The 11,977-nt window shown below is 37.6% G+C and overlaps 3 protein-coding genes across 3 annotated transcripts; all 3 read left to right on the forward strand.

Moving 5' to 3' along the window:
- Nucleotides 1–4,689: 4,689 nt before the first annotated feature.
- Nucleotides 4,690–5,055, forward strand: LOC130949286 (uncharacterized mitochondrial protein AtMg01250-like). Its single transcript, XM_057878050.1, has one exon. It carries the CDS (start codon nt 4,690–4,692, stop codon nt 5,053–5,055), a length of 366 nt encoding a protein of 121 aa, XP_057734033.1.
- Nucleotides 5,056–7,926: 2,871 nt separating this feature from the next.
- LOC130949287 (uncharacterized) lies at nt 7,927–9,089 on the forward strand. The gene is made up of 3 exons (XM_057878051.1): nt 7,927–8,080; nt 8,189–8,317; nt 8,545–9,089. The coding sequence occupies exons 1-3, from the start codon at nt 7,927–7,929 to the stop codon at nt 9,087–9,089; spliced, it is 828 nt and encodes a 275-aa protein (XP_057734034.1).
- Nucleotides 9,090–10,292: 1,203 nt separating this feature from the next.
- Nucleotides 10,293–11,276, forward strand: LOC130949288 (protein FAR1-RELATED SEQUENCE 5-like). Its single transcript, XM_057878052.1, has one exon. The coding sequence runs from the start codon at nt 10,293–10,295 to the stop codon at nt 11,274–11,276; it is 984 nt and encodes a 327-aa protein (XP_057734035.1).
- Nucleotides 11,277–11,977: the final 701 nt, after the last annotated feature.

Here is an 11,977-nt window from a genome sequence, read left to right on the forward strand (position 1 = left end):
CCATATGTGCAACTGACACGAACGCGTCAGTCACGTGTCCGCGTGAAAAAATTTGTGCTTTTAGCACACTTCTTGCCCCAAGCCAGCACAACTCTCTGCCCAAATACTCTTTTACGTCGAATTTGCAGGTCACGCATTTGCATCGGTGACGCGCCCGCGTGGATGGCGAAAATCACAAACGACGCGAATGCGTGGGGTACGCGAATGCGTGGGATCGTTTGTGCGAAAGGCTCCATTCTGGCGCCACTCCTGCGCAACTCTCTGTCAAATTTATTTTTCACACACATCCATCTGATGTGTACGCGTCAGCGACGCTTGCGCATCGTGTGCTCTTTCTTCTTCCTTTTTTTTATCCGGTTCCTGTTCTAAAATAGCTGCATGATCAGAAAATTAGTAAGAACTCGATAAAAATTAAATAAGTGAGAAAACTACTACTACGAAAAAATAACTAAGAATGAAAAGGAATAATCATACCACGGTGGGTTGTCTCCCACCAAGCACTTTTAGTTAAAGTCCTTAAGTTGGACATGTGGTGAGCTCCTTGTCATGGTGGCTTATGCTTGTATTGATCCAGGAATCTCCACCAATGTTTGTAATTTCAATGGCTACCGGGATCCCAAACTAGGCGCATAACGCCTTTGAACAAGTTGAAGCAAGTGACAAGGCCCCAAGAGTGTTGATTGTGGCAATGAATTCCAGGGTCCCAAATCTTGCTTTTACATTCGTCTTCTTGTGGATCACCATTGTTCCCACCAAGTGGTAAGCAATCTGAATCCTCACAGAGACATCCAAACAACCTTCTAGATCCATTCAATTTAGCTCTACACCAATCCCTGCACTTCAATTTGGAGCATGCAACCATATTGAACCTTGCTTGACATCTCTTGTCACTAACCATCTTTCTCTTACTCTTAATGCCACAAAGAGCTCCAAGTTGACCATCCGTCTCCAGTAGCCCATATTCAAGTGGGAAAGTAAGGATTAAGGGTAGGAATTTTATCCACTTGAATGTTGTATTGGATGGTGATGGCGGTTTTGCAAGCTCCACTCCCTTGTGTTCTTCTTTGAATTCTTCCACCTCTTTGCAAGCTTCTTTTATTTCAACATCTTCCTCTTGGTAGCTTTCTTTTTCAACTAACTCTTCATTGACCTTGGTCTCAGAACCAGCTACTTTACCACTTCTCAGTTGAATAACCTTGCAATCTTTTTCAACTGGCTCTTCATTAACTTGTGCTTCCATACTTGCCACTTGTCCATTTATCAAAGTAATGGCCTTGCCTTCCTCTCTTGGGTTTGGAATTGCGTTACCAGGAAGGCTATTAGTGGTGCTCTGATCAATTTCATTAACTTTTGTGGCTAATTGACCCATCTGAATCTCCAAGTTCTTGATTGATGCACTGGTTTCCTATCTAAAACTTGCCAAGAATTCTTCCAAATCATCGTTCTGTTGGGGCTGAGAAGTTGCTTACTGAGATGAATGAAACTGGGGGTTTTTAAAATTATTCTGTTAAAAGTCACCCTGAGAACTATGATTAAAATTTTGTGGCCTCTGAGGTTGCTCTCTCCACCCAAAATTTGGGTGATTTCTCCATCTCTGATTGTAGGTCTTAGAATAGGGATCATTATTGGGATTTCTAGGAGCACTCCCCATGTAATTGACCTCTTGAAGAGGATTTTGGGTGTTGATAGCTAAAACTTACATGCTACCCATTTGTTGAGTAAGTAGATTTAATTGCTGAGACATAAGCTTGTTCTGAGCAAGAATAGCATTAAGAGTTTCTACTTCCATAACATCCTTCTTCTGAGGAGCTTCAATATCTGATGGTGGCTCTTGATATGGGTAGAAAGATGATGTTTCTTGGTAGTTGGAACATGGAGTATTGAAGTTTCTTTGGTTTTGACTTTGCTAACCAAAATTTGGGTAGTTCCTCCATCCACCATAATATGAATCACTACTCGGGTGTGAGTAGTAACCCATGTGATCTCTCTCCATTATTTTTTTAGCACAAAACACCAAAAAGAATTAAACGCACCATGTGGTAAACAGGAAAGCAAAGAAGACAGAACAGAAATTTTTTTTAAATAGAGAAAAATTACTACGAGGACACCAAACTTAATTTCAAAAATTAAGAGGAAAGAAAAAAATTTTAAATAAAATACATCAAAATAAATATATATTTTTTTTTGAAAAAAAACAATTTTTTTAAAAATAGATTTTAATAAAATTAAAAATAAAACGCCTAATCTAAGCAATCAAACAACTAATAGTTGTTAATCACAGTCAATCCCCGGCAACGGCGCCAAAAACTTGATGCGTTATTTTATAACCCACAAACTAACCGGCAAGTACACCAGGTCGTACCAAGTAATACCTTACATGAGTAAGGGACAATCCCACGAGGATTGATGGATTAAGCAACAATAGCGTTTGATATGATTAGTTAGACAAATAGAAAATAGTGTTGGAAGTTCAAAGAGCATTAAACAGTAATTTAAGAATATTAAAGACAGGCAGATAAATAAGTTGGGAATAAAATATGGAGAAAACTGTTAAGGTGTCAGAGTTATCTATTTTTTCGGATTTACTTTTCTTACTAACTATTTTTATTATGTAGAATTTAATTTATAACAAACTATTTGTGACTAGACCCTAATTTCTTATACCTTCCTAGTCTCCTCTAAAATTCATTAACTGCCAATTCCTTGGTCAATTAATTCCAATTAGAAGGTGAAGTTCAAACTCCAGTTTATATACCACAAAAATTCTAATTACTCAAAAATAAGGGGATTATATGTCACGTATTCCGTTAAATCCAAATAATTAAAATTTAGGAGAAATTGTTTTCAAGCTGTTGTTCAAGTAAAGAACTTTTCCAAGTTTTACAAGAACTCAAATAGAAAGAGGGTCATACTTCTGTTCCACCCAAATTCATAAGATAAAGAGCGAAAACAATTCTTAAATTTAAATCCATGCATAAATTAAAATAGAAAAAGTAATAAAATCAATTCATACAAATAGACAGAGCTCCTAACCTTAACAGTGGAGGTTTAGTTGCTCATGGAAAAGAGAGAAAATTAGAATTGTCAATTATATTCCCCCTGATGGGATGAGGTGGAATCTGTGTCAGGGGTTCCCTAATGGAATCCCCTTTTTATAACTAATCCTAATTAATTTAAAATCTAATATCTAAAACTAAAAATAATATCTTTTCCTAAAAGATAAGATTTGAATTTAAATTCGAATTAATTAACAAGTCTTCAACTGATGGGTGGGGACCACTTGATTTGTCCATTCTGCAACTTCTAATCTGTGTTTTCTGGGCTGGAAAATGGGTCAAAACAGCCCAGAAATCGATCCCAGCGTGTTTCTGCGTTTTTCTGCACGTGGCGCATGTCGCGCGTACGCGTCATTGACGCGGACGCGTCGCTTGTCTTCTTTGCAAGTCACGCGGACGCGTCGGTCATGCGGACGCGTCGCTGAGCAGATCTTCAATTCACACGTACGCGTCATTCACACGCACGCGTCGCCATGGATATCTCCAGATCACGTGCACGCGTCAGGCACGCGTGCGCGTCGCTCCTCGCAGCCATCTCCTTTGATTCTTGTGCTGCAGAAACTCCGTCAAATTTCGCCGAATGCTACCTAAAATAAATAAAATTGCATAAAACTCAAAATAGCATCCATAGTGGCTAAAATATAATTAATTCTTAATTAAACTCAACAAATTAGATGTAAATTTACTAGGAAAAGATAGACAAGATGCTCACACATCAGTAAGCAATGGAGTATATGATGGAACGATGGAGGCTAGAAGGAAGGCACTGGTTACCTGCTGTGAGAGGTGGTATGTCAGAAAAGAAGTCCATTTGAAACAGATGTCCCGATCGCGGCAAGCAACAGAGATGGACAAAAATACAAGATACTTTCACAACATAGCTTCAGCAAGACGGAGGAACAATAGGATTGATGCACTCTTAATCAACGGTAGACTGGTCAGGAACCAAGCTAGAATAAAAATTGCTATTAAGGACTTCTACAAAGAATTATATCACCAGGATAATTCTCCTATGATGAGCTTCAGAGATGGTCTGGTAAGTAGGATAGAGCAGGAAGATGCTGTAAATCTGGAGGCGCTGCCGACAGTTGAAGAGGTTAGAGAAGATGTGTGGGATTGTGAGTCTTCTAAGGCACCAGGGTGCGACGGTTACAACATGAATTTTGTCAAGAGGTGTTGGGATGAGATTGGGCTTGAATTCACGGATGCAGTGATGGGGTTCTTTCAGACGTCAAGGTTGCCGACAGACTCTAACATCACTTGGGTGGCGTTGGCACCTAAGTTCATTGGGGCAAAGGAGATTAAAGATCTGCGACCCATCAGCATGGTTGGGTGCGTTTACAAGGTTATCTCCAAGGTCTTGGTTAGGAGGATGAGACCAGTGATGCCAGCACTAGTAGGAAAAACTCAAAGTGCATTTGTAAGGGGTAGAAAAATACATGATGGGGCACTTATTGCATGTGAAACGGTAAACTAGCTTAAACGGAGAAAAAAGGAGGCAGCAATAATAAAGCTAGATTTCCAAAAGGCATATGATAGAGTCAGGTGGAACTTTGTGGACATAGTGTTGCAAAAGATGGGGTTTGGAAATCGATGAAGATCGTGGGTTATAGAGTGTGTATCCACAGCTTCTATGTCGGTTCTGATAAATGGGACGCCATCCAAGCCGTTCAAGATGAAAAGAGGGTTGAGACAAGGTGACCCACTTTCTCCGTTCTTATTTGTACTGGTTGTGGATGTTCTGCATCGTTTGGTGGGAGAGGTGGTTAGGAATGGGCGTATATCTCCTTTGTTGATTGACAGAGATAGTATAGCGCTGTCACATCTTCAGTTTGCTGATGACACAATTTTGTTCTGCCCCCCAGAGGATGACACTATCAAGAATTACAAGCGGCTATTGAGATGTTTTGAGTTGATGTTAGGTCTCAGTATTAATTTTGACAAGTCAAGCTTGATTCCGATAAATTGTGATGAACAGTGGATTCAGACTATGTGTTAGTTGTTGGGGTGTAAAAGTGAGTCCCTTCCGGTCAAATACTTGGGTGTTCCCTTAGGTGAAAATCCGAGGTTATTGAAGACTTGGAAGCCTATAATAGACAAAGTGGAGGAGAAGCTCAGTCTGTGGAAGGCTAAAATTTTGAATAAAACTGGAAAGTTGGTGCTGATCAAATCAGTCTTAAATAGTCTGCCGGTGTATTATTTAAGTCTGTTCAAGATGCTGAAAGCGGTTGCTGAGAAACTGATATCACTATAAAGAAGGTTCTTGTGGAGTAAAGATGATGGTAGTAATGGAATGCCATTAGTAAGATGGGAAGTGGTGCAGGCCCCAAGAAAAACTAGGCGGACTGGGAGTTGGGGATGCTATGATTTGTAACACAGCTATGTTGTTTAAGTGGTGGTGGCGATTTGCTAAGGAGGACTGCCCGTTGTGGAAGAAGGTGATTTGTTCCTGCTATAATCTGAATCCTCATGAGCTGCTGTCGACTCAAGAACTACCTACTAGAGGAGGACCGTGGAAGGATATCTGCCAGTTACAAATAACGAATGACCATATAAGGGATAAGATAGTTACAGGCTTGTATATGGAGATTGGTGATGGGCGGCGTACGCGATTTTGGGAGGATATTTGGCTGCTTTGTGGGCCTCTAAAAGAGCGATTTCCCAGACTTTTTTTTTTGTTTCAAACCAATGTGGATCTGTTATGGGGGATTGTGGGTTTTGGGACGGGCTAGACTGGATTTAGAACTTCCAATGGAGGAGGGAGCTCTTTCAATGGGAGTTAGGGCTACTGGGTCAATTACATGAGGCATTGAGACCTGTGCAACTAGTAGTTAACAGAGAGGATAGGGTTTGTATGGAAATATGATGGACAAGGAGTTTATTCAACTAACTCATTTGTTCAGGTTTTGCAGGAGGCGATACTCCCGGAGGAGGTGACAAGCTACAGCTTCACAAAGACCATCTGAAAAGGGTTAGTTCCACCTAGAGTAGAGCTTTTTGCGTGGTTTGTCCTGGTAGGTAGGGTGAATACAAAAGAACGGTTAAGCCGGCTAGGGATCATTAACCAGGAAGATAACATTTGTGTCCTATGTAATAAATATGTGGAACACGTACACCACTTGTTTCTATGCTGTGAAGTTGCTTGACAGGTGTGGAGTGCTTGGGTATCGATGCTTGGCCAACAATGGTCCATTTCAGGATCAATGAGAGAATATTTTCTGTGTTGGACAGAGGGGCCAAGGAGGAGAGAGGATAGAGAGCAACGACTGAGATGCTTCTGTGCGGTTGTTTGGAACATCTGGCTGGAGAGGAATAGAAGAATATTTTAGAATAAAAGCAAAGGTGTTGAAGAAATTACTAACATGACTGTGTTGAGCTACAACGAGTGGAGATGTGTGGATCCCTTTAGTTGTTGATGACAATGTCGGAGATGACAAGAGACTTCGTTTTATGTTACTGTGTTACTGTCTTGTTTTTATCTTTATTGTTTATTTTTTGTTTAACTGCTCCACTGTACTGTGTTGAGCTCCTTGCTTTCAAAAAAAAAATGTTTGACTTTATAATTTCTACCTTTATTATTAGATGGTTTATCAAAAGTATTAATAAATCATCAAAAGCAGAAATTCACTGTGGTTTCGAATGCATTCAATTCAATACATTGAAATTCCAATTATTTTTTTTCAAAGATAATAGAGTGGTATTATTACAATTTGACAAAATTACCACTGATCCAAATTGTTTAATGCATAAAGAAGTAAAGGGAAGATTCTGGTTATCTTGATTTATATATGTGAGTGGAACAACCTAATAAGCTGCGTAACATGATACTTGAAATGTAACGTTTTTTTAGGTAAACTCTTTTCTTGTTCCTTTAATTAATGGCAATGCCTTTTAGATAAACCATTATTAAAAAAGAATATATAATTGGCATTGCCATTGATTTTTTAAACACTTTTCAATTAATCATCGAATTTTCTTTTTTCTTTTAAAAAAAATGAAATTATGATTTCCGTTGCATCTTATTTAATTTATTGCCTTGAAAAATTAATAAATTTAATTTATTTTAATTTTACTATAAATATTTTATATTTATATTCTTAACTATTAATAATTCTATTGAAAATATCACTTGTTTTTTTTTTAAAAAAATCTGATGAATACATGAATCAATTATCTTTGGTTTCATCTATCGTAAATTAAAAACTTGTAATAAATGAAAATGCCTCCAATAGTAATTCTATTGAAAATATCACTTGTTTTTTTTTTTTTAAAAAATCTGATGAATACATGAATCAATTATCTTTGGTTTCATCTATCGTAAATTAAAAACTTGTAATAAATGAAAATGCCTCCGATAGTTAAGTTGAGTAATTTTTCCGTAGTTCAAAATTGAGATGTTCATTGCCCATGCATCGGAAACAACTACACTACTTGTGAATTGTGATTAATTATTAATCTTTACATATTCTTATCCGATTTTTCATTGAACATTTGAAATATATATGACACATCAGAAAAGGTAACTTTAGAGAGGATAAGGTAGCATTTATATATATATATATATATATATATATATATAAAGAAAAGATAACTTTAGAGAGGGTAAGATAGCATTTATATATATATAAAAGTATAAATTTTAACTTTATCAATATCCTTTTTCTTTCTCTGTGTCCTTGCACTTTGCTTTTATTTCAACGTGGTACGTAATTCCTCCATACTCTGATCTGATAATATATAACTTTAGTTTCCTAATTTCTTATTTTCAAAAATATAAAATGTAAGAATTATATGAAAATCAAAATCGCCAGGATTTCACTTACTTACTACTATTGTATGATAATAATATTTCAGTTATTTTGTAAGAATTATGGAAAATCATCAAACAATGAGTGAGAAGTTTGAGAAATTCACATGGACCATCAACAATAATTTCTACGTGCTGGTGGAGTTTGATAAGTACCAGTTTGTTTTTGGTGGCTATAAATGGTACACTCAAAATAGTTATGAATACCCATTTCAAAGTTATATAAAAACATTATATTATTTGTATGTGCCCATTGATATATTTTGACAATTTTTTATAATTTTGGAATTACTTTTAGAAGTATTTCTATGGCTATTGGCTATAGATGAGAACTGCCTTATGGACTTTATCTTAGAAGTTGTTGATTGGATTCAAGGACACAGCATCACTGCAAATTTCAAATTCTCATTTGTTAATAAGAGGGTTGACACACTCGTAAAATCAATAGCAATAGGTATCTATGCTTTTTATTAGAAGAATGGTTCACAATTGAACTAAGCTTGTTTAAGTTCTCTGAGTTAATCAACACAATAGAATTTCGTCTCAAATATAATTTGAAATTGAATAAAATAAAATAAAATTAAATAAGCACGAAGATTAAGATTTAAGATTCTTTTACTATTAGTTTCCAATTTTTAATTTAGTCAAATTTTTCTTTTGACACGTACAATTGCATGCAAGATGGACAAGTAAGATTCACCGAAGATACTCATAGTGGAAGTTGTGTTTTCAGTTGTACGACGTCTTTGGATCCACTAGAACTTACTTTTAATGATAATTTAATCATTGTTGCCGAATTTTTCGTGAAGGAATCACCACATCATCATAACCAATTAGATGATGGAACTAGTAACACTAGTATTGATGATTCCTCAAAACCATGTTTTCATGTTTATGAAGATTTTGAGAACACAAAGGAAAAGGGTTTTGTTCAATTGGCAGAGGAAGCTTGCCACAAGCATCCATCAGTCATTGAATGCCATAAGAACAAAAATCATAGTTCTATGTTCACCAAGTGGGGATTCATTGCATTAGGAAGAGTGTTATATTTTCTTAAGACTAAGATGGTAAAGGATATGAATGATGAAGCTTGCAAGGAACTACAAGTTTTATGGAAAGAAGTCAATGCTTTTGGATTTGATTATTTGGCTTGGTTGGAGCCTCATGTTAAGTGTGCTTTAGGCATGAGGAATTATAAGGAGAGAACTATGAATGTGAAAAAATGAAAGAGATTGTGGCCGCTCTTGAAGTTGATCTTAAAGTGGCAACAGAAGAATTGGTTAAAGTTGAAGAAGGTTTTAAAGAAAGAGACTTAAATGATGTGTTGGGATATTGAATACCTGCCTAGCTAGGCTGGTTTCACTTTTGTGTAGAATGTCTTTAATTAAAAATAAGGTTAAAAATATGGTGATTTCTTCCAAATCCATGGCAATTTTGTGGGTAAGTTATCCTTGCATATGTGTCTTCATCTCAGCCATTAATCAAAACAATTTTTAATCTTGCATTAATGCATTCATTGGTTATAGCAAAAGCTTTTAATGAACATATACCATAATAGATATTACATTAATTAGAGTATATACATACTGTATAGTGTATTGGGGAACATTTGCAATTATAATTTCTACTATCTAACTTATTTTTCATTTTAAAAAGTACCCTCCATCTCTTCCTGAAATTCAACATGCATCTCTTAGAACTTGAAAAACACAGCCTCCAGAAGTGAATTTTCTTATCCTAGTACCCACTATCCAACCCTGTTTGGTTTTTTCGCTTTCGTTCAGTGTTACACCAGAGAGTAATCCACCCAGTGTCCATTTAGCAAGATTGATCTCCTTCGAGTAACAGGAGCCGGAACTGGTACTCTAGTTCCGTCGGCTAGGCATCGACGTCAACTGAGGAGATGGCGAATGCTAAACTGATGTGGCTCCAGTATTCAAAATTTGTAACTGAACTTCTGCTTTTGACGAAACTGTGGCTGGTGGAAGCTGGGTTACCATCCCCATTTTTTTGCTGACTTCGAATTAGGTGCGTTGGACTAGGTAAGGTCACCTCCCTTTGGGAGTGCATTTTTTATCCGTTCAAGCTCAACCTTTGGTTGTCATCAAGGTATGTCCGATTAAGTTTTTTTGTTAATCCAGATTAGTTTAATTTTGATGATAGTGTATGCCTTTTCAACGGTTCTCTGTTTACGGTGTTGGGTTGCTATTCTGGAATTTGGAAATAAAGTAACATTGTCCAGTTCTATGCTGTGGCTAGGTTTGGGGAATTGAAATTAAAACCTAATACTGGGGTCGTAAACAATTGGGTTAGTTTAATTGGATTTGGTTCATTTAATTTTATATGCAGCTTAGTTTAGCTTCCCTTCGTTGCTGCCATTGGCTCTGTTTATTGACATTTTTGGGTAAAATTATGGCAGGGGTTAAATTATGTCCATAAACGAGGATGATGTGAAGAATGATTCTGATAATGATTTGGTTGATGATTTCGATTATCAACCGAATGCAGAAGACGATGCTGAAGACGACGATGTGGATTCGCTGGATTCTACTAGCAAGAGTGAAGAAGTTTGTGGTGCAAAAAGAATAGCAGATTTAATGGTGGAGGATATTTGGAACCTGGAGTTTAGGACAGAGGATGAGGCCTGCCAGTTTTATAACGCTTATTCTTGCTGGCATGGATTTGTAATGAGGAAGGACGACATGGTTAGGGATAATCAAGGTAGAATCATTAGTAGGCAACTTGTTTGCAACAAAGAGGGCTGGAGGAATATGAGGTATCTCGATCTGGATGATAGATCAAGGGAGGCAAGGTCACTAACGCAAACCAAGTGTCCAGCTCGGTTTAGGGTAAAGCTTAACTACGGCTGCGGTAGATGGAAGGTATCATGTTTTGTCGAATCTCACAACCACGATCTGACGCCACCCCAATTTGCACATCTGGTTCCGGCCAATCGTCGTCTCACTGTCACCGATAAAGTCCAAGTGAAAAATCTTCATAATTTTGGTGTCAAGACCTGCTATATTATGGGGTATATTGCGTTCCAGAAGGGTGGATATCGTCATGCTGGCTTCACACGCAAAGATTTGTACAACCACATTGATCGTTATCGTCGGTCAAAGGTTAAAAACGGGGATGCCAATGCGGCAATAAACTATTTGATTGGCAAGTCAAACAACGATCCGCTGTTCTTTGGAAAGTATACGTTCACTAGTGATGAAAGGCTGGAGCATATTTTTTGGGCAGATGGGCAGTCAATTATCGACTATCACTGCTTTGGAGATATTGTTGCCTTTGATTCAACCTACAAGAAGAATAAATACAACAAGCCTTTGGTCATTTTCTCTGGATGCAATCATCACGGGCAGACTGTTATCTTCGGCTCCGGCCTACTATCCGACGAAACCACATAGACGTATAAGTGGTTGTTGGAAACCTTTGTTGAAGCGATGGGTGGGAAAAGTCCAAAAGCAGTAATAACTGACGGAGACCTTGCCATGCGAGATGCAATCAAGAATGTTCTGCCTGATGCGACCCATCGGTTATGTGGATGGCATCTGCAGAGAAATGCATGTGAAAATATAAAGAATCCTAATTTCCTGCGCGATTTTAAGGGTCTTATATACGACAACAACGACCAGAGAGACTTTGATCGGAGATGGGCAGCCATTTTGGATAAGCACAACCTTGTTGGCAGTACCTGGATGGAAAAGACGTACGAAACTCGTGAGATGTGGTCCCATTGTTTTCTCCGGGATAATTTTTTCGGTTACATAAGGACGACATCACAGTGTGAAGGTATAAATTCTCTCATCAGATTTTATGTTAATCACAAGAACACCCTCATTGACTTCATGCATAACCTGGATAGGGCCTTAAAGGAGTATAAAAATAACGAATTAATAGCTGACTTTAAGTCTCAGTGCTCAGAGCCAGTGATGATTACCTCGTTGGAGGTATATGAAAGATCTGCATCATGTTATTTCACGCGAAACATTTTCAAGGAAATTCGTAATGAGATTCAGAGGGCAGGGGCTTTGAATATAACGGTACTAAGCACAACTTTGGACAAGGTAGAGTTCAGTGTGACTGCTCTCGGAGACCCGGCCAAAGA

This window comes from Arachis stenosperma, chromosome 9 (genome assembly GCF_014773155.1).
Source record: "Arachis stenosperma cultivar V10309 chromosome 9, arast.V10309.gnm1.PFL2, whole genome shotgun sequence".
NCBI lineage: Eukaryota > Viridiplantae > Streptophyta > Magnoliopsida > Fabales > Fabaceae > Arachis > Arachis stenosperma.

Coding starts and splice junctions, on each gene's coding strand:
- LOC130949286 (XM_057878050.1), top strand. CDS start 4,690: ATGTCGGTTCTGATAAATGGGACGCCATCCAAGCCGTTCAAGATGAAA.
- LOC130949287 (XM_057878051.1), top strand. CDS start 7,927: ATGGAAAATCATCAAACAATGAGTGAGAAGTTTGAGAAATTCACATGG. Junction 8,081..8,188: donor TTATGAATACCCATTTCAAA/GTTATATAAAAA, acceptor TATTGGCTATAG/ATGAGAACTGCCTTATGGAC. Junction 8,318..8,544: donor CGTAAAATCAATAGCAATAG/GTATCTATGCTT, acceptor ATTGCATGCAAG/ATGGACAAGTAAGATTCACC.
- LOC130949288 (XM_057878052.1), top strand. CDS start 10,293: ATGTCCATAAACGAGGATGATGTGAAGAATGATTCTGATAATGATTTG.